Here is a 26384-nt window from a genome sequence, read left to right as displayed (position 1 = left end):
TAACAATGCATAATGTCACAGACATAGTAAGAATCAAGAGGGTAGATGTATAAACATCACGTTACAAACTGTGCATGAAATGCCCATAAAATATGTCCTATAGCAGATGAGTGTAATGTACAAGTCATTTTTAAAAACTACATCTTATGAGACTTTGCTTTAAAAATGCTCACTTCAAATCAGTAATGAAACACACTTGTTGCTTTATCAGAATGTTAAAGGGACACTAAAGAGAAACAATGAATCAGTTCAGATTGACAAATTGCACTCTGAGAACTCTAATGTCATTATCTAGCCACCGTAGGTTTATTATTACAGGAGAACATGAAGTTCAAAGCTTCATTTTTAAATTTCGTGCCGAAAGCTCCATGCGTGACGTCACGGATTTCAAAGTGTACTTATTGTATTTTGGCGCCATTGGCTCAACGAAATTTGCTCAGACTTGGTATGTTAAGTCTACAGCCCCCCTCAGAGGGCAATGTACTTGATTTTTACCAATTAGGAACCATGTACCTAAGCCCTAGTAGGCGCCATCAAAATATCTGACGTCACGGCGATTGCTGTAGAAACTCCAAGGTGGCGTCGCCACCCACATTTTCTTTTTGCTCGTTTGCTCGCTTACTAAGCGTCTTCTCGCAGCAAGTGTGGTGTTTTTGGTATCGTGAAAAAGTAGCTTACTAATACGAGAAAAATCGTTTTGTTCTTTAGTGTCCCTTTAAACATTTTGTGCAACCAGAGAAAATTCTTTTTACAAAACTACCATTTGCTGAACTGGTGTAGCAAATGAGGGCAACAAGGAGACTGATTTGTAACTTGATGCTGTTAGCCAGTAAAACAAGAACGTAACATATGCGTGACAACTATCATTCTGAGTTCTGAGTTCTAAGAATGAACTGAAATAACCTCGGTTTTTATCTTCCTCAACCTGCACAATTCTGAATGCAGAGTGGCCAAGTGAGCGCTGTGTGTAGTTTGAGATGAGAGAACTAATATTTATTCTCCAACCAAAGTTACGAAAACACGTAAAAACCCGACGTTTCGGAACCAGCTCGGTTCCTTCCTCAGGGGGGACTGCGGCAGCTTGGCCGCGGCCTCTTTAAGGCACTCTCGCGGCGGTTAACGATCCCACGCATTACCGCGGAGCGTAGCCCATGAGCATACACCGGGGGCAGAGTTCCGAGGGAACGGTTGATATTTTGAGTGGTCCTCTGTATGTGCCACGACTCCAGTAGTAACCTCATCCTCCACTTGGTTTCACTTTCGAGGATGGCGGTTCCGTTGAAGTATATTCTGTGGTCAAACGTCTCCGCGTGTTCGGCGACGGCGCTGCGTTCTTTGTTGAGTTTACGGACGTCGTTGACGTGTTGCCTAATTCGTTCGGGGAAGTTTTTGGTCTCGCCGATGTATGACAAGGGGCAGTCGGCGCACGGTATTTTGTAAACGACGCCGGGCGCCCTGTCCTTTGTTGGTCGGTCTTTCGGGCGGGGAAGGAAGCGGCCCAGCGTGCATGAAGGCACGTGCGCGATGTGCACACCTTCTTTTCTAAAAATCCGGGCCAACGCCTCGCTGGCTCTCTGGACGTATGGGACCGACACGCGTTTTGGAGAGCTGTTCGTCAATGCTAGCTGGGAGTCGCGTAACCTCTTTTGCTCTGCGCGGCGGGCGACGGATCGAATGAAATTTCTGGGATAACCGTTTTTTCTGAGGTCCGCAATTACGCGGGCCTCTTCTTTCCGGCGTTCCGTGTCAGTGGAACATATCTTTTTGGCTCTCTGAAGTAATGTGGACCCAACGGAGGCCTTGTGGGTGGAGGTATGGGACGAATCGTATTGAAGGTATCGGCCGGTGCTGATAAACAAGCTGTGTGATGTAAAAGAAGCATGACTTACCGCTTGAGTCTGCTTCGTTGTTCAGCTGCAACAATGGAGCTGCAGCTTCTCCGTCTGCTTCTGATAACAAAATAAGAAAAATTTCAGAAAACTTCTAGAAGAAGCACAAAGCCACAAGGAAACACAAACGGATTTCTCAGAAAGATTCTTAATTGCCAAAAAATTCGTCTTGGTCTGGGGATCAAGCCCCAGACCAACACCTTTCTGGGTCAGTCGCTCTACCAAGTGAGCTAACCAGGAAGCTAGCAATTGGCAGTGTGACATCGAATTGATCGACAGCTCAAAGCACATGGGTACATATATGGCAAATCAATTCTGTGAAATTCTGCAAGGTGGCGGGATTCCGCAGAATTAATTTGCAAACTTCTAGAAGGTTTACATTGTATAGCCGCATAAACACAGCACCACACATGCTAAGGAATAACAAAACCCACAAGTTTTAGAAGGCTTGAGCTAATAACCAAGCACATGAAAAGAGTGTTAACCATAGAGAAAAAGAAGTTCTTTAGGTCTTTTGAAAAAGGACTACAAAGAAGTCCTAAAAAACTCTGGCATCTAGTCAAACTGAACGGCAAAGATACAGTGTCGATTCCTCCACTTGAACTAGACGAAAACTTACTTCATAGTGGCATTGCAAAAGCCACACATCTTAACCAATATTTTAGCTCTGTGTTTGCCGGCCGCTCAAGTAGCGATGCCATTTCAGCCCAGACCTGTGTGAGTGGAGAGCAAATGGAAGATGTTGATCAGTGGGGCATCCAGAAATTGTTAGAGAAATTATGTGCCTCAAAGGGCGCTGGTCCGGACAGCCTACAATCTGCTTTACTTTCTACGTGTGCACGTTCTGTATCAAAATACTTGTTATCTTCTCAAAGTCACTGAGTGAAAGTGTCTTGCCGGATGACTGGAAACTTGCTTACGTTGTGCCAGTGCACAAGTCTGGCCCACGCAGCATTGCGTCAAACTACCGGCCGATCTCACTCACTTGCATCAGCTGTAAAATTCTAGAACACATTCTCTTTACAAACATTATGAATTGCCTGAAAAATTACTCCTTATTATCGTCTCAGCAACATGGATTTCGACCTGGGTTTTCTTGTGTTACACAGTTGACTGAATTCAGACATGGTTTGGCTAGTGTACTGGATAACGGGTATACCGTTGACTTTTGTACTTGGATTTCCGTAAAGCGTTTGATTTAGTATCTCACTCATTACTTATTCAGAAGCTGACCTGGTACAACATAAACTTTTCTGTTATCGAATGGATCAAAGCATATTTGAACTTCAGACGGCAGATGGTAGTCTTAAATGGAATGCAGTCCGATCAAGTGGATGTTACTTCAGGTGTGCCGCAAGGGTCAGTGCTGGTGCAGCTTCTTTTTCTTATCTACATGAATGACATCTGTTGTGGTATTTCCTCCAGTCTACGAATGTTCGCAGATGACTGCATATTATAAAGAGTTATTCATACCGTAGATGATCACACTGCGCTACAGAACGATCTGGATTTGTTTAGCACCTGGTGTAATACCTGGAACATGGACATAAACGTGAAAAAAATTGTTTATATGTGCTTGACTAGAAAAAACGCTGTAATGATTTTAGTTACACTATTATTGCAAAAAAAACTGGCAAAATTGTTCGACCATAAGTATCTTAGTGTTTATTTTACTGCAGATTTATCCTGGCGTCGCCATATTGAGTATGTCATGTGCAAGGCTTCAAGTGTTCTACGTTTTCTTAGAAGAAATGCAAGAAATTTGCCTATTGACGCAAGAGAGCTCTTGTATAAAGCCAATGTTAGACCAATACTTGAATACGCTTGTTGCGTTTGCAACCCTTGGCAGCAGGTGGACATTCAAAGATTGCAAGAATTCAAAATTTAGCTGTGAGATTTGTTAATGAGGATTATACCTGTCACTTTAGCGTGGCCAGTGCAAAGGAAAGCCTTGGATGCGAGCTGCTGTTGCAACGTAGGCAATACTTTAGGTTAAAATGTTTTCACAGTGTATTCCATAACAACACTGGTATTAACAGGGATTTTTACTTGCACAATCCTGATTACGTCTCACCCCGTCTTGATCATGCCTACAAGATAAAGGAGATAAGATGTAGGACGAACTATTTCAGGATGGCGTTTTTCCCCAGAACAATTCGCGAGTGGAAACGAACTGCCTTATTACGTTGCCACTGTTATGTCCCTTGAAGTATTTACTTCCTTTTTTCAGAACTGGTATTGTAAATAGTCCTCGTGATCCCCTGAGGGGTATTTGCTCGTGTGTTTTTCGTACTAAAAATGTTTTGCTATTTCGCTTTTCTTTTGTCCAATTTGCTACTTGCTGCTGTACATTTGTTCATTTACCTGCTTTTGGTTGTCTACGTTTGTATTGTACTCCCCCCCCCCCCCACTGTAATGCCAAAAGGCGCTGTGGGTATTGTAATAAATAATAAATAAATAAATAAATAAGACTGTAACATTGCTGTCTTTTGCAACATGCTTTTGCAAATGTTGTGAAAGCATGACAGGTTTCTGAAATGTTTTTTTTAAATTTGTATAAGAGTAAGTTACATCATTATGAAATCATTCACACCATATATTGCAAAGCACCTTGCATAATAGCAGCCACAGCACACTCTTGCTCTCCTTGTTAGCATCACCCCTCAACGTTGGCCCATTGGGAAGTGTACAGTGCTAAATGCCGCTATGAAATGGCCCTAATAGAGTGCGCATAGCACTACTCAAAATGTGTGTTCAAACTCGGCAATGCTAAGAAAATATATTTTATGCGTCATTTCATCGGTTCTGGGGAAATTAGTGATTTTGAGGTTTAAGTGTTGCCTTCTGCCATTGTCACCGGTGCATGGCTCAACTCTGCACCACCATGGTGCACAGAGAAGTAAGCCCTTCGCATAACCCATGATGGCAGTAGAATTGGGTGTATGTTCAGCAGGATTAGTTACTTATGCAGTGTCACTCACCAACGTTGTGTCAATTAAATGGTGGCTGAAAACTCTACTAGTACCGCAGCTACGATATAATATTACGCTGCACAAGTGTAGAAGAACATAGGACTTGTTCCTGGCCTAAATACCACACTTGCCTGCCTTTACTCTTAGCCTTGCGAACATTTTGTACCGTAGCAAGACATGTGGACAGAGCAGAAAGCATTTTACATCCCTGAATACCTTGGCTTTCCTTTCCTCAGCAATGCATGCACCCTCACAGAAAATGCAGATTGGCCACATGAACCCTGTACGCTGTCTACCAAGGCCAGACATAATACATGAGTGTGACAAAGCAGGCATGGCTCACCTGTTGGAGTTGGATCCACCTCAATGTTTCCTAACAGCAATAGTGCAGCTATGGCTTCATTGTCTGCTGCTGATGAGAAAAATATCCATACCATAACTTCAACTAGTGCTTTATGAAAAATTCATGAAGGTTAATTATGCAGCGCCAGTATTAATCTACACCACATATGCTAAAGACGAGAAAATCCCTCAAATTTTACAGGTGGGGCAGATTATGAGAGCCCTTGGCATAGGTCGGCAAAAACTGGGGAGCTCATTCAGAAATATATTTTGCCCATAGGGCTCACTCAGACTCGCCAAAATTTTCCTCAACTGGACTCACTCGGACTCTAATACACGAAAACATTACTCAGACTCACAGCTCGATCTGAGTCAAGGAGAGTCAATTCATAAGTTCCTTGTTTTTTGACCATGGTGTCAATGCTCTTTAACACCAATATCTTGCATAATCGGTGATTTACTTGGCGCCTTTTGATCTAGTACCTTCAAATACGAGCTATCGTGGATGCAATCCAGTAACAGGACACTCATTGAGAGATATGACTCACCCGAGATATCTTTATTAATAACTTCCCATGGAAGAGTTTGTAGCCAGGAAGGAGAAGGTCAAAGCATCTCCCACCCCCCTCCTAACTCATCCCTCTGATCAATAAATATTGAGCTGGGAACTATGTATGAGTGGCTGAGGGAATAAACATGAGCTGACATCACGCTGATAGTAATACTTAAGTTGAGTAGAGAGGACCATAGGTCAGCAAAATAATTGGAGCTCACTCATCACCAAAGAAATTATTTTGCACTTGGGGCTCACTTGGACTCACTAAAAATTTTCTCAATCGCACTCGAACTCACCAAAGTCTTACTCACGCGGACTCAGAATCACGACTCAATCCGAGTCAGAGCGAGTGACGACCTACGGTTCTTGGGCCTTTCTTTGATTCGTGAAATCTTACTCGAGCAATTCTGAAGAACAAGGTATTCCGGCAGCACCATCAGAAATTAAAACGTGCTTGTGGGGCTAAACATACAGTGCTTAAAGCAAAATCGAGGTTAACTTCGGGAAAATTGATAACTCGTTCTAGGCATAACTATAACAACACTTGGCTGCTGTTTCATTTTAAGACACCGTAGAAATTTTTCATAATACAGTACATCAACACAGTAAAATATAAGCATCATTCTTGAGCACATACATTAGCTTCGCTGTCTGTTCCCCAGTCTGCACGAGGTTGCACGTGTAAGTGGAAAGCCCGGTAATATAAACGCAGCATGGTAGTTTTCAGGGCTTCTTATTAACTAGAAGTGTGAAGTAAAACAAGTGGGCTCACCAGTACAATCCATGTTGCTCAACTGCAACAATGCAGCTTCTCCATCTGCTTCTGATAACAAATAAAAAACATGCCATAATAGTTTATGACATTTGAAAAGTGCTAGCATACTTTTTGTTTACTGCATAAGAGCACACGAAGAAGGAAGGTACACCGACCAAATAACAGAATAAAATAAAAGATGTTGCATCTTCCACACGCAAGCCTTGCTCACAATGAGGCCAATCAACTAGCAATGTCTCATATTGGCTTCAGCACATGATGCAAGCACCGTGCGTAGGAAAAGGGAAGCTTTCCGTTGTTATGATGAAGTGTGTGTGTTGTAGTTGTTTACATAGATGTTGTGTACAAGATCCCTTGTGCAGATTTCAAACGTATCAACATCGGGAAGATTGGCAACTTTCGACAGCTTTTGCACCAACATCAGAATGATGTGGAAAAGGAGAAAGTGAAGTCTAATGCACTGGCAGAGCATGCGGCTATGACTTATCACGCCATTGATTGGATGAATGCTAACATCATTGGGAGGGAAATAAATGGGTCATCGCGCTTGCATCTCGGAGTACAAGGCAGACACTTTATCGTAATGATGGAAACCTTCCCTCATCATGTGTACAGTGCTTGCATCACATGCTGAAGCCTATATAAGAGACACGTCTAGCCGACTGGCCTCATTGTGAACAAGGCTTCCGTATTAAGCCAAAACGTTTTGATTTTAAACTTTTATTTGGTCGGTGTACTTTCTTTCTTCATGTTTCATCCCTACCAGATAGGGTTCCATAGAACTCTCGATTGCATATAAGCACAGCAACACATGCAAGATAAAAATGTCCCCAAGTCTCGCAAGTAGGTAACACTAACAAGAGCTAGAAATTCTGTGTAAAAACAATCAACTTGCCTGCTTCTGCATCAGTGTCTGGCTCCGTACCAGAACTAACCGCATCAGAGCATCCTGCATGGGCGGCTGGATCGCCACTTGCGGAGACATCATAGTTAACTGCAGCAAGATTGCATCAATCAGTAGACTCAACGATTAGATGGCATCTTACACAAACATGTTCACAGAGCCAAGGCTGTTCGAAGAAAAATTGACAGCTTCTAATGCTTTTCACGATTTTAGAATTTCTATGCTCTGCACTGTGAGAGAGATCCTTGCGCTCAAGCGACACTGCTAAGAAATAAAATACAACATGCGATGCATTTTTTGTGTGTTGCAGAAACGATGTTCAGACCACTGAATCCGTTGCGTCGTCAAATGGTCATCACAAAGCATTGAGACCGCTGACAGTTACGAGAACGGAGGTGTTACAAACGCCATACGTTATCCAGTTTTTCTGGCGGACAGAAAAGGCAGCGTATACAACCAATGCGCGACATAAAACTCTAAACGAAGCAGGGGAGATTTTCTGCCGCGTTTCAGAAGCAGAATTTGTCATTTCGGGGTTAGTGGCTGCCGGACGAAAATTTCAGCAAGGGCGCGCAAAACTATAAAATCTGCGCGACACCAAACGCTTACCTGAAACGCGTTTTCGTTTCCAGCTACGCTCGAAACGGTTGCACTTCTTTGTCAGCGCTGCAGGGTCAGCCTTTCTGAACACAAACACGCTAGGTGCCCAGTCCGGATGTCCGGGAAATGGAGACGGAGCGCCTGAGTCAATAAAATATAATCACTGACAAATCATGCCGAATAACGGATAATACGCCTAAAGTCTCGAGGCAACAGGATTTACTTGCCGGTGATGAAGTGTATGCCGCAAATCCTCGTGCTGTCGGACGGCTGCCATTGCTCGCGGCGCACAGCTTGCACCCACGTTTTCCGTCGGTCGATTTCCTTCGGAAACCGAAAAAAAACCGATGCCGCTGCCTTTCCTGGCACGCTTGGTGCACCCAACAGCGCAGCAGCTGACAACCATAGCACAATGCTGCTAAACAAACACCGTGAATGTGTCTTGGCGATACCAACTGGAGCACTGAACAAGCACGCACGGAGCAATGTTTTGCCAACCACCCCGCTGCCGCGTGCGCCGAGGGGTCATGAGACCTGACGTCACGGGGCGTGAGTGACGTAGGCCGGTAGAGGTCTATTGAGCTTGGTAGTCACTTTGTTAAATGGAGCTTTAACTGTACTCCCATTTCGGATCAAGGCAGCCTTATTGGTCAGGCAGCGTCAATATGCTTCTTTTTTGCATGGGCTCGCTTACGTAGTCTGCTGTAAAACGAAGTCACCAGTACTACAGATCGGTATTCACAAGCGGAAGCTACATCATTACACTGAACAATGGTAAGCGTCATGTACGTATTATGGCCAAAACCATTACCTGTTGCGATAGTAATGTAGATGTAGATGCTTTGGCATACAGCGGTTTCAGTATACCAGGCGATCACGAATTTTCGCCCATATTCACACAACACTGACGTTAGAGCGTTCCCTCACTGACCACCGATCCGACCCTCAGTGTAGCGGTCCACTTCATAACGAGGCGGCCAGTCGCGGACGGCTCTTTCATAAATTAATGTCTTGGGAATAGAGTGAGGCGGGGTATCCGTGCAATGTACCAGATCTACCTTTTAGGCTTTCTCTTCGTAGCCTGCACATTAATTTTACAGTGTACGAAAGATAAGCGCTACTGTGAGGGCCTCCCATAGAACCAAACACGTTGCACGAGCACACCATGCTTTCGAATCGACCACTTGAAGAGAATACTGGAGGAATGGCTGCATGCTAACTCACCGACCATGAGGCTGAGACCGTATCCGAAAGGAGCCTGGCACCAGACGATGCCACTCGTGAAGACTGTTTCGGCAGTTGTGTTGAGTAAAGCGCCTCCCACCCAAGTTGCTGGACCAGAAAGACCAGGTTAAAGCACTCAATTCTAAACGCATTTTAGTGTAAATTTTAAACACGAGCTTACGAAAGGCATTCTGTAATTATGATGCTTATTCTCTTCGCTGTGATCCCCATTGCAAACATTATTATTATTATTATTATTATTATTATTATTATTATTATTATTATTATTATTATTATTATTATTATTATTAATATGTATGCTAGTAGTAGTAGTATAGCCAAAGAAGGCACTTTTTTTTCGAGGGGCTAGTTTTTTTTGTTAGACAGAAACAAATGAGACAGGCAATCAAGCCATGTAAAGCATAGGAGACATTATTTGCTGCTTTTCACTGTAGTGCAATAATTACGACATAAATTGGAAGGAATGAAGTGGATGCAATACCACCCTTTTCGTCAGTGGGATCCAACCCCACAACCTTCGAATTACTGGTCCGATGCTCAATCAGTTTAGCCGCGACGGGAGGCGCTTCCCTGCACACTTCATGGGGTATTTCTGTGCTTGCAATCCCTGAGAGTGTTAGCCAGCACCACTCGCCGCTTTGGCTACCTGGTACCCATTGCCCATTCCTTAGCACTGTTGGTGCAATTTCTCCAGGCTGATGCTGTAAATAAGCTCTCCTGAAAATACATTGACCGGGTATTGGTGGACGTGCCCGACCGCCAAGCTGCGCTCCACATCGTTTGAAGTTACCGGGTCAGGCAGCATTGAAATCAGGCCTGAGTCCCTCTTCCTGCGGTGGTCGGCGGCACTACTCGCGCGACGTAATACTGACGTGTCGGTGTGTATTTCTGGGAAGCATAGCAAAGAAACAGAAGGACGCAGGATGAGCGCTCAATTCAGAATTGAAGTCTTGTCAGTCGTATAACCATGTGAACCACGCGGTGCAGATTCTCTCGATAGAGGGGCACCTATGGTATTACACACAGTCAAGAAGGCGAGCGTACCTGTCATGGAGACGACGCCCAGTGCAACAGGCACGCTGCGATTGGCGAGGAACAGGCGCAGGAGGTAGTCGTTGTCGTCGTCCTTGTGAGTGTCTTTGTGCTTCCTGTGCGATAGAAAAGACTCACCTGTTGACTGCCTCAATGTAAATGCCATGCACCGTTAAGCGCAGTTGTATTTCTATACAGTGGCACTACGACCAGTAGGTGACGGCTCGAGCAGTTATACGCAATGGTTTCACATACGTTTGTACTAGACCGCATAGACGAAGTATACTATGCAACCTTGAGGGGTGTTATATTGACTGTTTGGCTTGGCCTTTATTGTTATAACGGAACACGGCTACGCAGTCGGCAGGTTGACCAAATCATGCAAGCGCAATTAACAACTCACGCGCCTTTCAGCTGTCAGCGTCTCCTATGCATACCTCTGTGTCAAGAAACACCGAAGCGACCATCAAATAATGATGGCTGAAGGCGCTACCTCAAAGCATTGTCAGGCAGATTTGTCCTCTGAACGCTGCTACACTCTTTTCTACGTGCAAGTATGGTGAAATTGCATTTCGGGAAATTACCGCAAGGTTTCAAACCTCTGCCGCTGCTAAAGCGTCACGGGGCAGCTTTTGTCTTAAATATTGTCTAAACAAAATATGGCGGGCTCTCCTGTAATCGAGAATAAATTTAAGCATGAAATGGCTGCCCGCAAATCAGAATAATTGAAGATAATACTGGCGTCAGTGTTGTGCACGCTCGCTAGGGCAACACCACCAAACTACACCACACTACACTGTGCACTGGTCCATATAAGAGCGTCATAGTTTCATGTCACTGTGTGAGATAAATATAGGGCTTTGCCAAGCGTCTGCCGCCACGACGCGACACCACGCCGGTGCGCCGCACAAAGTGTGGCTCCATCTCTCTAAGGAGGTGGCAACCCGCGGAGCGAAACCGCTGCCTCCACGATTAGCTCCTGCTGCGGTGGCGTTTAAAAGAGCACAGGTGTGGCGCTACCGGTTAAAAAGGTACCCGGTATACGCCTTTGGAGCGTCGCTATTGGAAATCACAAATAAAACTTCACTGTATTAGAAGTTACAGTTTCAGTAATAGTGTGGAGAAACGCTGACAACTCGGAAGCAACGTTTGTAATTCGTTTCAGCCATAACTAGCGTATATATTGCGATCATGTGCGAATGGTTGGCAGCCGTGGACCGCGCTTACTTTTTAACTTTTGGCAGGTTTCTCGAGTGTTTTAGTTCCATTCTCGCAACAATGTCTTGATAACGGCGCTGACTTTTCGCTGAAGGTCATTTGAAGGCCGCCGACAACGGAAGCCAAATCATTTCATGCTTAAAACACCGCCTACTTATTTGTATGCGTGCTTCAGTGAATTCACTCTACTGTTTCCAATGGGACACTCAACAAAGACAAGCAATTTACACATATTTTATCGTTTATACGGGAATCTTACCCAATACATCAATGTGACACACCTACAGGCTGCTTACAGCATAACAGTTCCAAAACGCTTACTCGAAACGGTTTTTATTGCGATAGCAATTATATGGACAGTCTCGGCTGAATTTTGCCGTCGCCGTCATGCACCGTATATGTATAAGTATGTATATATATATAAAAGCCCCAAGGAAAATAATTCAGAAAAATGCTCCCGAAGCGCGGAATCGAACCAGGGACCTCTTGCTCCGCAGCGAGTGGCGCTAGCCACTACGCCACGAAACGCAGATCCTCCACGTAGGTAACGGTGAGCGTTATATACACACCATTTACCGCTGGAGGACTCAGAGACGGCTGCGCTTATAAGCGTTTCTTCATTACCAGCGAGATGGCGTTAGGAGAACGACGGGCGCATTTAAAAGTCGTCGGCGAGCTCGCGAGCTTCTTCTTATTGCACTCTTAAAAAAAAGGGTGTCTGTACTGACTACCTTTGGGTGGTAATCGCCTCGCTACACATATGATGACCTTCTGGGGTGTCAAACGACTCCCTTCGTTCTTCAGACCAACGACTCCCTTCTTCACAATTTGGGGTGTCAAACGACTCCCTTCGTTCTTCAGACCAACGACTCCCTTCTTCACAAGCAGAGAGTCTACGTTACTCCCAACGCAGGAGTCTACGTGATACCTTTTATTTCCCGCTAGTACCTCTAGGTAGTCAGGGTGACCCCTTTGCCATGGTAACGCTGACCCCCACTGGAGCGTTCCTTTGACTCCGTTGTCCTTAAGGACAGTGGTGTACATGACTCCCCTGGCAAGAGTCAGTGTGACCACTTCGTGGTACTCAATGAGACACTCTGCAACAAGTAATGCGTTTATTTTTCTTCTTGGTCGATATTGATGAAACTTGCCGAGTTTAGGTTTACTTATGTGGCGATTTCAAATATGCAATTATCTGGAAGAAAACGCAGTTTTTACACATAAAAATTTCATGTGTCTTGATGAGCAAGCCTTTCCAAACTTGGAGTTACAAAGTAAATCGACATATCACTATAGTTAGGGGATAAAAACTGTAGCAATAGTTTTAAAGGAGTTTACTGCGCTGTTCTGGCATAATGTTCATGAACCTACTAAGCCCACATACGAACTCGCGTTTTAAACCCATTTGAGTTAAAAGTTACGTAATATTGAACTCTCGTGAGCGAATCACCAGCTAGACATACACTTACTGGTCAATGTTCAGCATACTATGACTATTGTTAAGTGGGTTTAGGACATGCATTCTGGTTATGTTGCATACAGTTCCCATTTCATATTATTGTGATATGCTTACTTTGTAACTCGTGCAGGCCTAACATGGCACATGAAATGTTTGATATACTTAACACGACATATAATAGCAGAAAAATATTTGCATTTTCAAAATCAGCGTACAAATACACATAAACTAAACAAGTTTTATAGAGATTGATCAAGAATTTCAAAAGAACTTCAAATCAGCGCGAACACCATTAGGGTTTTTATCTGACAATCGACGAAAGTTGGTGCCGCTACCTCTTGTTACTCAACAAGGCACTTCCACCGGGTTTACTCAAACAGGAACACTGTGGTGGATGCATGACAGCCGCAACAAGTTTTGTAGCAACTTACAGTGCTGCACTCGATTCCTTTGGGGGAAATAAAATACTACTCGAAGTTTATATAGATGAGTCTCAGAACAATTTCCGCTCGCGTAAAACAACAAAAAATGTTGATTCTAGAAGAAAGTAAGCCATGCAACACGGAAACAGAAGAGATGCGGACAGCTCAAACGCTAGCGTTTGGTTTGTCTGTGTCTTCTCTTTCCGTCTGCATGCCTTCATCCTATAAACAAACTGAAATTTCTGTGATTCGTAAAATTATTCTTTGAATCGGTTTTAAACACTTCATGCCATTTCATACATGTTCACATTGTAATGACAACCTACTGTTTTATCAGTAAGCACCTAAACTATAGGCACAACATCCTGCGAATAATGCGTAGTCCTTAGCCACGTCACCACAATTGTTAAGCATTATATATATATATCTGTGTGTGTGTGTGTGTGTTTGACATTTTTGAGCGCGCAAAAGAACAGGGACGAAAAACGACGCTGACACAGCGCTGACTTCCAACATATGCTTTATTTTCTACAGTGGTACATATATATATATATAGACAACAAAAAGCAACGCACGCAGGTGCATTGTACAGGAAGGCTTCATGTAAAACCACAAATAAGTATGCATGATAAGCAATCAAACAACCTGATACCGGATTTTTTTCTTCTTTAAGAGATCAAGCGGTCATTCCTGACTACCACTATCGTCTAGTCACCCTGTGGGCCTTGCTTAGAAAGTCTAGTTCTTTTTGGATAGGTCAATTGAAGGTGCACTAATGCACATGTCTCCCAAACTTGCAATCTTCGCCGCTTCAATTATCTCGCGTGTTGTTTGTGCCTGGCTCCTTCCTGTCGCAGTGCACTGCGAATACATGGGATCGCACCCACACTTCCTGCAGTGGAAAGCCAAATGTCCCACACCTCCAGTTCGCACGTTATTTGCGTGCTCACGCAGCCTGTCATTGGCACACCGTCCCGTCTGCCCTATGTATTTCTTGCCACAGGACAGCAGTAACTCATAAACGATGTTGTTCTCACATTTAACAAAGCTTTCTTTGTGCTTTTCAGAACCACTGTAGGAGGCCTTGCACAGATTATAAAGCTTGTTTGGTGCTGAAAGGACGACTCTTACGTTGGCGTTGTTTCCTATCTTTTTCAGCCTATGTGAGACATCGTGAAGGTACGGTATGACGGCGCATTTCTGCTTGACAGGCTCCGTTTCTGGTGAAGCCTGCTCCTCACCCTCGCGAGCATGTTTGACAGTCTTGAGAAGACCCTCCGCCACAGATGTGACGACATACTGAGGAAACCCCGCCTTTTTCAGGCAGTCAGCCTGCGCCTGGAAACTACACAAACACTTGTGAGGACATGAGCGGCGAAGCGCATTCATTAGGCTTAATTTTGCAATACCCCTTTTAACTAGCTTGGAGTGACCCGAAGAAAACGGCAGAAGCGGCTTATTGGCCCTAGGCTCGTACGACCAGCAGACCTGGTCTCGCTCGAAGAACATTCGTAAGTCAAGAAAACGCAAGGCGTTGTTTTGCGGCATTTCATGCGTGACTGCGAGCGGTTGCAGGAAACGCGTGAACAGATCAAGTACGTTTGAAGAATCATTGCCAAATTCGCCTGGACTTGATTCTAGAAAGACAACGTAGTCGTCTACATATCTAAACACCTTCTTTACATTTGTGCCTGTTAGCTCTGTTTCTAGTAACAGGCACAAATGTCTTTCTAGAATCAAGTCCAGGCGAATTTGGCAATGATTCTTCAAACGTACTTGATCTGTTCACGCGTTTCCTGCAACCGCTCGCAGTCACGCATGAAATGCCGCAAAACAACGCCTTGCGTTTTCTTGACTTACGAATGTTCTTCGAGCGAGACCAGGTCTGCTGGTCGTACGAGCCTAGGGCCAATAAGCCGCTTCTGCCGTTTTCTTCGGGCCACTCCAAGCTAGTTAAAAGGGGTATTGCAAAATTAAGCCTAATGAATGCGCTTCGCCGCTCATGTCCTCACAAGTGTTCGTGTAGTTTCCAGGCGCAGGCTGACTGCCTGAAAAAGGCGGGGTTTCCTCAGTATGTCGTCACATCTGTGGCGGAGGGTCTTCTCAAGACTGTCAAACATGCTCGCGAGGGTGAGGAGCAGGCTTCACCAGAAACGGAGCCTGTCAAGCAGAAATGCGCCGTCATACCGTACCTTCACGATGTCTCACATAGGCTGAAAAAGATAGGAAACGAACGCCAACGTAAGAGTCGTCCTTTCAGCACCAAACAAGCTTTATAATCTGTGCAAGGTCTCCTACAGTGGTTCTGAAAAACCCAGGTGCCAAAAAAAGCACAAAGAAAGCTTTGTTAAATGTGAGAACAACATCGTTTATGAGTTACTGCTGTCCTGTGGCAAGAAATACATAGGGCAGACGGGACGGTGTGCCAATGACAGGCTGCGTGAGCACGCAAATAACGTGCGAACTGGAGGTGTGGGACATTTGGCTTTCCACTGCAGGAAGTGTGGGTGCGATCCCATGTATTCGCAGTGCACTGCGACAGGAAGGAGCCAGGCACAAACAACACGCGAGATAATTGAAGCGGCGAAGATTGCAAGTTTGGGAGACATGTGCATTAGTGCACCTTCAATTGACCTATCCAAAAAGAACTAGACTTTCTAAGCAAGGCCCACAGGGTGACTAGACGATAGTGGTAGTCAGGAATGACCGCTTGATCTCTTAAAGAAGAAAAAAATCCGGTATCAGGTTGTTTGATTGTTTATCATGCATACTTATTTGTGGTTTTACATGAAGCCTTCCTGTACAATGCGCCTGCGTGCGTTGCTTTTTGTTGTCTATATATATATGTACCACTGTAGAAAATAAAGCATATGTTGGAAGTCAGCGCTGTGTCTGCGTCGTTTTTCGTCCCTGTTCTTTTGCGCGCTCAAAAAGTCAAACATGAATTACCAACTTGCCGATGCCTACGCTCTCTCAATATATATATATATGTGTGTGTGTGTGTGTGTGTGTGTGTGTGTGTGTGTGTCATTCCATGCCAAGTGTCCCAGACGTGGCGCTCGCACATCACAGATTTTGCTGATAAAATTTGTGCCTTTTTCCTGTGCCACATGGAGTATTGTGGCAAAACACTTTTGGTCGAAAAAAATTTTGACAATCATGGCACCCCCTCGAAATTCGCTTCTATTTATTAAACTGTACCTAATAGAAAAATGTGTATAAAATCTATTTTTGTGTGTTGAGCTACGAAACCGCGCTTGCGCTATCACAGAGGTTCTGTTTAGTTGTCCCATTCATTATTTCCGATTTTTTTTGTGTTTCACTACCAGCTACGTAGCTTCAGAAACTACAAAAATCTTCAATGTTCGTGAATTTTTCTTGAGCTATTTGCAACTCACCCTAACCAATATTAATCATAGCCTGATTTCCAGGAAAGTGTATTTTAGTACAGAAATGTTTAGGGGTAAAATAGACTTCAAATCTTTCCGAAAAAATTGTGATATTTGAGAAAATGTACGATTTGTCACATGTTTGACTGTATTTTTCATACTGATGTGGTCAAAGTAAAAATCCTCGTCATGTGGCGTTTGATAGAAGACTTCATCGTTAAGCAGTGTTGGCGGTAACGCGTTACAAGTAACGGCGTTACCGGTAACGTGTTACTTTTTTCGGTAACTTACTAACGCACTCGTTACTATTTAGGAACTGTAACGGGTAACATACTTACGTTAACATTTTTCGGTAACGTGAGGTGTCACGTTACTCGTTACTTTTTTTTTCAGTTATTCCGGAAGTATTACTCAAAATTCCCTCGTCTCATAGGCACCACTATTGCAGAGCTTGCCACGACGTTCTATTGCCGCAGCGGTGTACTCATACCGGCCCGCCAGGCGTTAAGAATAGACTGTTGAGCGAGTTGGTATTTCATGATGAATGAAAATACCTCGAAAAAACGTAGGACGAGACGTTTTTTCGCGCTATTTTCCTTCATCAGGCGTTAAGTGTACCATCCAATGCGTCCTTCGAGTGCCTATTCAGTGTAGGTATGGACGTATTCATTAAGAGAGAGGCAATCTGTCCGATGACAGCTTTGAAATGCAGCTGTTGCTTTATTTCTACAAGAAGCTGTAGTTATTAGAAAATTCTCCTTGCAATAATCTAGCGATAGTTATCAACTTTGTTTTCAATTTTGCTTCTTTCTATCGACAACTTAGAGTACGCGTTCCTATAGTTACCCAATTTTTCAGCGAATGAGGCTGACCTTGAATACCTTCATATAAAACGCTCGCAATTTTCGAGGCAAGTATACAGATTTTTAAAGGGAAAAATGCATGTGTGCAAACATTTTTTCCTCAAAACTAAGACGTTTAAGCATTTCTTTATGACTATTCGATCATCTGTCTTGTTAGTAGAAGCGCACCGTCAGAATTATTGTAAATTTGTTGAGGGTTGTGGTGTTTTTCTTTAGGGAAAGCATTGATGATAAAATCTAATTTTGTGTTTAACGTCACACTGAGAAAATGGATTTACCATGTGCCGTTAGCAGCCGTCACATGTAACTGCACACGCGACTTTAGGTCACTCCACTATTGCCAAGCACTGGTGTTGCCGCAGAAGGGGGGGGGGGTGAGGTTCAACACTCCTCCTCCCCCCCCCCCCCCGAAATCTTTCAATTATCCATGTGTATATGTACAAGTACACATACAAACGCACGCACAACCAAACATAAAAGTATGACTTAACGCCCCCCGCCCCACCCCCGAAAAATATTTATGGCTACGCTGCTGCTGCCGTGGTACGACACCTATGTGCGACCTATTCTCGTTAAAATGGTACATCGCGCAAAAAATTGCCGTTTGTGATAGAAGTTTCGTGTGAATTATAATTATCAGCTTTGTAAAACTGTTATTTGGGGTTCCTACAGTGGAAATGCGGTGAATAAAATTTCTGACCATACAGTAACGGCAGAAGTAACGTCCGTTACTTTTTTATGGTAACTGTAACGGTAACGCGTTACCTTTTTTAAGAGGTAACGTAGGGCGGTAACGCGTTCCTTTTTTGTTAGCGTAACGAGTAACCTATTCAGTTACTTTTTTTCGGTAACGCCTACAACACTGTCGTTAAGTAACGAAGAAAGTCTAATCAAATCATTTTTTTTGTTTTAAGGAAGAAAATAATTTTTGAATTTGGCCCTCCGATCGCGCAGTGCATTTCATTTTGCTGCCACTTCGCCGCAAAGCACGTGGTCGCCCTTACAGCTGACACTCATCACAGGCAGCGGCCAGATGCGAGATGTATGTCAGCGGCTCGTGAGTGGTCGAAAGTCTTGTCGCGCTGTCAGGGCGACGAGTAATGAATTTGCGTTACAATGAGCATTTGCTAGGCGGGCCCAATGGGAAATATGGACGCCCGAGAGCAGCATGTGGAGTCGTTGGCACAATGTCCTAGAGGGACGTCTGCACAACTAGCATACACATACTGAAAGAAATAATGCACACTGTACACACTTCTTTCTCAGGGTATACATGTTGTACAGACGGCCTCTAGCACAATGTGCCAACGACGCCATAGGCTGCTCTCGGGCGTCCATACTTCCCATTGGGCCCGCCAAGCAAGCTCACATTGTAACGCGAATTCATTACTCGTCGCCCTGACATCAACGTGACAAGACTTTCGACCACTCACGAGCCACTGACATACATCTCGCATCTGGCCGTTGCCTGTGACGAGTGTCAGCTGCAAGGGCTACCACGTGCTTTGCGGCGAAGTGGCAACAAAATGAAATGCACTGCGCGTTCGGAGGGCCAAATTAAAAAATTATTTTCTTCCTTAAAAGAAAAAAATGATTTGATAAGACTTTTTTCATTACTTAACGATGAAGTCTTTTATCAAACGCCGCATGACGAGGATTTTTTACTTTGACCGCATCAGTATGAAAAATACAGGTCAAACATTGCACAATCGTACATTTTCTCTAATATCACAATTTTTTTTCGGAAAGATTTGAAGTCTATTTTACCCCTAAACATTTCTGTACTAAAATACACTTTCCTGGAAATCAGGCTATGATTAATATTGGTTAGGGTGAGTTGCAAGATAGCTCAAGAAAATTCACGAACATTTGAAGATTTTTGTAGTTTTTGAAGCTACGTAGCTGGTAGTGAAACACAAAAAAATCGGAAATAATGAATGGGACAACTAAACAGAACCTCTGCGATAGCGCAAGCGCAGTTTAGAAGCTCAACACACAAAAGTAGATTTTATACACATTTTTCTATTAGGTACAGTTTAATAAATAGAAGCGAAATTCGAGGGGGTGCCAGGACCGTCAAAATTTTTTCGAGCAAGAATGTTTTGCCACAATACTCCATGTGGCACAGGAAAAAGGCACAAATTTTATCGGCAAAAGCTGCGATGTGCGAGCGCCACGTCTGGGACACTTGGCATGGAATGACCCTTAAATATAAGAGCTACAGAAAGATCACGAAGGTCCTGATACTGTAGGAAGGCATTTGACACACGACGTACGTTTTAGCACTATGCTAATGCTAAAATGTACGTCGTGTGTCAAGTACCTTATATATATAAGGTATGATATATATAAATATATATATTTAGCGGTGGTATGGAGAGTTCTGTACAGAAATGAAATACAGAAACACCGTCCAGAAATACAGCGAGACACATTACTGTCAGAATGAGGAGATATGAAAAGCAATAGTTTCGCTAACATCGTTCATTACTGTCAAATGCGGCAATATACTAGACCTGGCATAAACATTAGCATAGCCAGCAGTCAGTTTTTATGAATAGGAATCAATGGGCAGCCATCAAGCACTTCTTTGCGACATCCATTACATATTTTATGTGGCATACAGCGCAAAACATGCAACATGTGTAGTTCTCATGTAGTACAGGATTCTCATGTAGTCATCTGAGATACAGGACCCCTATAGGTGACACAGCTTGCGTGCATGAGCTTGGCAGTGTCGTGTTCCCAGACCATGTCAGGGTCAGGTGGCATTCTGGCGAAAAGGACAGCAGGTTGCACTGATTCGAGACCACTCACGGCCAGACCTTAAGCGTGGCTATTCCGAATTCTTGGACACGTCTTGACTACCTCGAGACACGAAGTTTCCAAGGAGGCTTCCTGGTCAAATGGAGCTGTAGAGCTTCAATGTGCAGTCTTGAAGCAACCTGAAATAGTCAAGTGCACAAAAATAAACACATGATGACAGACAGATCGATCACCTTTAATCTGACAAGGGCAGCGCTCACACACCAGATTCCATGAAGTGTCATGGCAATGAACAAAACCAGGGATACTCATTAACTTTGCTGTACTTTGAGGGTCTGTTACTCCCTTAGCCAGCTGCAACTGTTTCCGCTGCATGACCTCCGTACAATTAGAAGGATGTTTTTTTAGAGAACGCATATTTCTTATCAAAATTGTATAATAGTCACGCTCAAGATGTTTTCGCGCACACACTCTATGTCAAGAAGGAAATAGTTTGCTGCAACTAAAATGGCAATGAAGAGATTAATTAACAAAAACTCATTAATTAACTTTTAATTCCTGACCTGGAGGTAGTTGTTTATATTAGAAAGTTGTATCGCGTGCCAATTTATGGCATACACATTTTTTTTTAATCGCGAAAGTTACACGTAATTCGTGATATTCATCCTGAATTTCAAGGACGAAATCGAAACTGATAGCGCCTGACGTGCAGGAAACGTCGCTTCTCTGTTACGTAAGCTCGGAGCTACACGTGAAAAGAAGGTGATGATAGTTTAATGAAGGTGGGCCGAAGCAGAATGTGATCAGGAAAATCTGCAAGCATTCAGAAATACACAAGTAAACAGCTTATTATTTGGGTGCGATGTGTGGTACTTATCTGTAAACATAGAAAGAAAAGGTTGATATTACTGCCGTTTCGGATGCGCGCATCTCGAAAGAAACAAATGAGCACCAAACGCCACATGCAAAGGTAAGGCGATCCGCTGACGCAAGTTAGATGACTTGCCAGTTTTCACGAAAAGGTACGACCACGACGCGCCTTCATTCAAATTTCGTCACTCCCTTGTCGTGGGCAGCTCCGGTCTGACGTAACAGAAAAACCGCGTTTTCTGTGTGCCGGACACGATCAGTTTTGATTTAGCCCTTAAAATTTCACAATAAATATCTCGAGTTACGTAAAACTTTCATGATTTCTGAAAAATGGGTATACCATAAAGCGGCACGCACTACAAATTTCTAATATAAACAACTGCCCTCAAGTCAATAAATAAAAATTAGTTAACGGGTTTTTGTTAATTAGTCCCGTCAACGCATTTTTTGTTGCGGCAGAATATTTCCGCCTTGAACTAGAGTACCATCTTTGCGCAGCGCACGAAATTGACAAGGACACAAGAGAAGAGGACGGGACAAGCGCTGATCTTCAACTGAAAGATTTTATTTGAAAAGACAAATATATATATATACAGAAACACACGTGCCACGCAAGATTACACTCGATCAATGATACGGATTTCTTGCTCCGATAATGAGACTGATGGCTGACTTATACAAACACTATCGCACTTAGCCATGTGGTACGCCTCTGAAATCTCACGTGTGCGTTGATTATGATGGCGAGTGATGATGGACGTTTGCTCAAAGGAAGGCATGCACCCGCAATCCCGGCAGTGGCTGGCGAGGTGAGACGAAACACCCCCCTTCAAAGAATTCGCATGCTCGCGCAGCCGAACATTTATACATCTGGCAGTCTGTCCGATGTAGACAGACCCGCAGGTACAAGGAATCTTATATACCACCCCTTCTGAACACGCGGTGTACTTCTTAACATGTCTGATTGAGCAGGCATTATCACCTGCCCTTGCAACCGCATTTGCGCGTCTTTCAATCTTGCCACACAGGCTGCCCAATTTGATGCCACCCGAAAAAACAACATCAACCTCATACTGGCCCGCAAGTTCCTTTAATCTATGCGAAATGGAATGTACATACGGAATCACAGCAAACCGTTTTCGGTCGCATTGTGAAGTTGGTATCTGGTTGTCAGATTGCGCATTAGATTTTATTCTCTTTAGCAAACACTCAGAGGTAGTTGCCAGAAAAGAAGTGGGGAAGCCGGCTGCCATTAGCCGATCACACTGATTCTGGAAGCTTTCGTCTATGGTATGATGACATGATTTTGAGATGGCCGAGAACAAACAGGAGGTGGCAATACCGTTTTTTACAAGTTTTGAATGGGCCGATGTGAAGTTTAGGAGGGGCTTCACCGATCGTGGAGCGTAAATCCAACAAACATGCTCAACCAGATACCAACTTCACAATGCGACCGAAAACGGTTTGCTGTGATTCCGTATGTACATTCCATTTCGCATAGATTAAAGAAACTTGCGGGCCAGTATGAGGTTGATGTTGTTTTTTCGGGTGGCATCAAATTGGGCAGCCTGTGTGGCAAGATTGAAAGACGCGCAAAGACGCGCGATAATGCCTGCTCAATCAGACATGTTAAGAAGTACACCGCGTGTTCAGAAGGGGTGGTATATAAGATTCCTTGTACCTGCGGGTCTGTCTACATCGGACAGACTGCCAGATGTATAAATGTTCGGCTGCGCGAGCATGCGAATTCTTTGAAGGGGGGTGTTTCGTCTCATCTCGCCAGCCACTGCCGGGATTGCGGGTGCATGCCTTCCTTTGAGCAAACGTCCATCATCACTCGCCATCATAATCAACGCACACGTGAGATTTCAGAGGCGTACCACATGGCTAAGTGCGATAGTGTTTGTATAAGTCAGCCATCAGTCTCATTATCGGAGCAAGAAATCCGTTTCATTGATCGAGTGTAATCTTGCGTGGCACGTGTGTTTCTGTATATATATATATTTGTCTTTTCAAATAAAATCTTTCAGTTGAAGATCAGCGCTTGTCCCGTCCTCTTCTCTTGTGTCCTTGTCAATTTCGTGCGCTGCGCAAAGATGGATAAGTTCCAACTCGCCCGCCTATCAATCCTACTACAACTAGAGTACTACTGGAGCGTGACTGTCATAGAGTTTTTTTATAAAAGATATGTACTGTCTGAAAAAAAATCACCCTGTATAGCATGGCAGCAGTATTTTAATAATAATAATAATTCTTGGGGTTTGACGTCCCAAAACCACGATAAGATTATGAGAGACGCCGTAGTGGAGGGCTTCGGAAGTTTCGACCACCTGGAGTTCTTTAACGTGCACCTAAATCTAAGCACACGGGTCTAAACCATTTTCGCCTCCATCAAAAATGCGGCCGCGGCGGCCAGGATTCGATCCCGCAACCTGCGGGTCAGCAGTAGAGCACCATAACCACTAGACTAGCAGTATTTTACGAAGACCTGTAGGTCGCGGGATCGAGTCCCGGCCTCGGCGGCTGCATTTTCGTTGGAGGCGAAAATGTTTGAGGCCCGTGTACTTAGATTTAGCTGCACGTTAAAGAACCCCAGGTAGTCGAAATTTCCAGAGCCCTCTACTACGGCGTCTCTCAATCATATCGTGGTTTTGGGATGTTAAACGCCAAATGTTATTATTAGTTTAACGAAGAAAACGGCAAAATGTGTATACAGCTACACGAAATATGGCGAATGTACGACAAGACTAGGCTTGCCTTCACTGCCTTCTTTCTGTCGCATCATTGTGAGCGTGCCCTTCTAGTGCCTGGCTTCAGAACAGCTGCACGAAGGTGCAGCTATTCTAAAGGCCTAATGTGCCATTTTTTCTTCAGATCTATATCAACAGGCAAAGGTCTCGTTTTTCCGTTTGTCTGGAAGGACAACCCACCAGCCAGCGTTGACCAGTATAGAGGGTTGGGAGCAACTCGGGCAAACTGTGCAGCACAAACATCACCTCAAACCTCAAACAATCGAGGTGATGAGAAGCGGTCAAACAAAAAGGAACAGTGCTGAAGTGACTTATATACATATTAAAACAACAGCTGATTATGGCACGAAATTGGGACAATTAAGGTGCATTGTAAAAGAATGTCAAATGAGGTACCCTGCTGTAAAAAGTGCTAAATATTCATTGCAGACTATGGCGAATAGAATTCAAATAGGATACAGCGAGTGTTTCGAGGTATAATGACGAAGCAATAATTGCTAGAGATTTATGAGCGAAAAGCACAATGCGATTAAGCGGTGCTACATAGTGGGAGATCACGGATTAATTTCAACTACCTGGAGTTCTTCAACGTGCACAAATCAGAGGGCATGGGAGTTTCTGTATCTCACCCCCTTCTAAATGCAGCTGCCGGGGTCAGGAATAGAACCCGCGTCCTTGGGCTTCGCAGCGTAACGCTTCCAAGTCCATTTTAAAGGATTTTTGTCCACTGCCCACAACATCACTGTAGACTGTATCTTTGTGTTGAAAATAATAACGAACTGAACTACGGCTGGTATAACAAGGGCATCCAATATCCACGCAACACAGCGTTTGAGCAGTATGTTTACTGCCATTATTATTAGCCGGTGTTGTGTTTACTATTAGGTACTAGCACCACACCACATTAGACAAAGCAAGTATCACAGGAGGATGAGGTTATGCTCGTATGCAGTTTGTGGACAAAAAAAAAAAAAACTACAACTTTGAAGTGAACTCACATTTACCTTTGTTGCATGATAATTTTTAGCATCATAAGATCAAGTCACCACTGTTTCAATTAAATGAAACCGTGCTACAAAAGCTATTGCATCAAAATTTTATAGCAGTTACGCACGCACGCACGCGCACACACACACACACACACACACACACACACACACACACACACACACACACACACACACACAAAACAAGCAAACACGGCGAGAAGTTCGAATATGCAGCGAATAAATACGTATTAAACGTGTTTCAACGTCTGGGTAGCAAAGGAAAGAAACACTAAATTCTAGAGTTTCACGAGCCAAAATCATGATCTGGATATCAGGCATGTTCGGGCCGGGTGCATTAGATTGATTTTGATCAGCTGATCTTACTTACCCTTCAAATATATATCGGTGCAACGTTGCTCTACGTGTCACCACACTCGACTTGCAACCGAGATTTCAACTCGCAATTTCATGTTTTTCTGGCATGTATGGAATAAGGAAACACGATATTGGCGCGCACCACTCCGTTTTACCCGCTACTGGATAGTCCAGTGCGGTTTTCGTCGTTGCCAAGCCATTGAAACACGATAGCAAAATCCGTGCAACTGGAACATCAGAAAGACAAGTGGCAAAGCTACGTGTGAAGCGAATAAAAGAGTTGTAGGCAGAAGCCGGCAGAACTCACCTGAAATCTATAACGACAGTAGGAGCGTCGTCCACAGGCTTCGTCTGTCGGTGCCACTGGGATCCGTCATGCGCTGCCATCTTGCTCAGGCAAGTTCACGACGAAACGAAGCTTACTGCAGGGACTTCTCCGTCCGGAGGCTGCTTTTCCCAAACACTGAGTGACACTGCTTCAGCCAGTCACGGCAAGCGTGAGCCGACGACACGATACTACACCACGAATGCATAGCACGGAAGGAAAGTCACGCAAAACGATCAGCCAGACACGGCAAGAGCGAGCCGACGATACGATACTACGCCACGAATGCATAGCACGAAGAAAGTCACGCAAAACAATCACTTGCAATCACGCCTGACGACACAGATTATTCTGGCGGACTAAAGAACGACCACAACGAGACGGATCACGAACAATGCCGTCTAACGACGTCAGGCCAAAATGGCTGTCTCGTATTGATGGCTTCGGCTTTGGATTAAAGTAGCCTCCACGAACGCCTAAATGGTTTCGGTTTTGTTTTGGTGCTATAGAACACACATCCATGCATAGTTAAAGCTCTATTGAATAATATCAGGGTGGAGGAGGCGAAGCGTGCCCTGTGTGTGTCTGTAAGGGCTGTACGGTGGGAGGGGGCGCAGGTGAACGTGCATATCCTGCTCTAGGG

At 44.1% G+C, this 26384-nt stretch overlaps 1 protein-coding gene and 1 long non-coding RNA gene across 4 annotated transcripts in view; both read right to left on the bottom strand.

Annotated features, from left to right (window-relative positions):
• LOC119399461 (high-affinity choline transporter 1) overlaps window positions 1-26141 on the bottom strand; it is a 59545-nt gene extending 33404 nt beyond the window's left edge. Inside the window, exons 1-3 of one of the 3 annotated variants that reach the window (XM_049414706.1) lie at window positions 25724-26141; window positions 10328-10431; window positions 9263-9370 (exon numbers count right to left, since the gene is read on the bottom strand). In XM_049414706.1, coding sequence (XP_049270663.1) covers window positions 9263-9370; window positions 10328-10431; window positions 25724-25803 — 292 coding nt within the window. In that variant the 5' untranslated portion in view covers window positions 25804-26141. Of the gene's footprint in view, window positions 1-9262; window positions 9371-10290; window positions 10432-19604; window positions 20612-25723 lie in introns of those variants that run through there. The other 2 variants (XR_007415787.1, XR_007415786.1) reach the window with 2 other exon arrangements.
• LOC125758063 (uncharacterized) lies at window positions 1929-6582 on the bottom strand. The gene is made up of 3 exons (XR_007415789.1): window positions 6532-6582; window positions 5205-5273; window positions 1929-1949 (listed from the first exon to the last, which is right to left on the bottom strand). It is a non-coding gene; the product is annotated as an uncharacterized LOC125758063 (long non-coding RNA).
• Window positions 26142-26384: the final 243 nt, after the last annotated feature.

Source organism: Rhipicephalus sanguineus, chromosome 1 (genome assembly GCF_013339695.2).
Source record: "Rhipicephalus sanguineus isolate Rsan-2018 chromosome 1, BIME_Rsan_1.4, whole genome shotgun sequence".
NCBI lineage: Eukaryota > Metazoa > Arthropoda > Arachnida > Ixodida > Ixodidae > Rhipicephalus > Rhipicephalus sanguineus.
The sequence above is the reverse complement of the archived record's forward strand: the minus strand, read 5'-3'. Positions and strand labels throughout refer to the sequence as shown.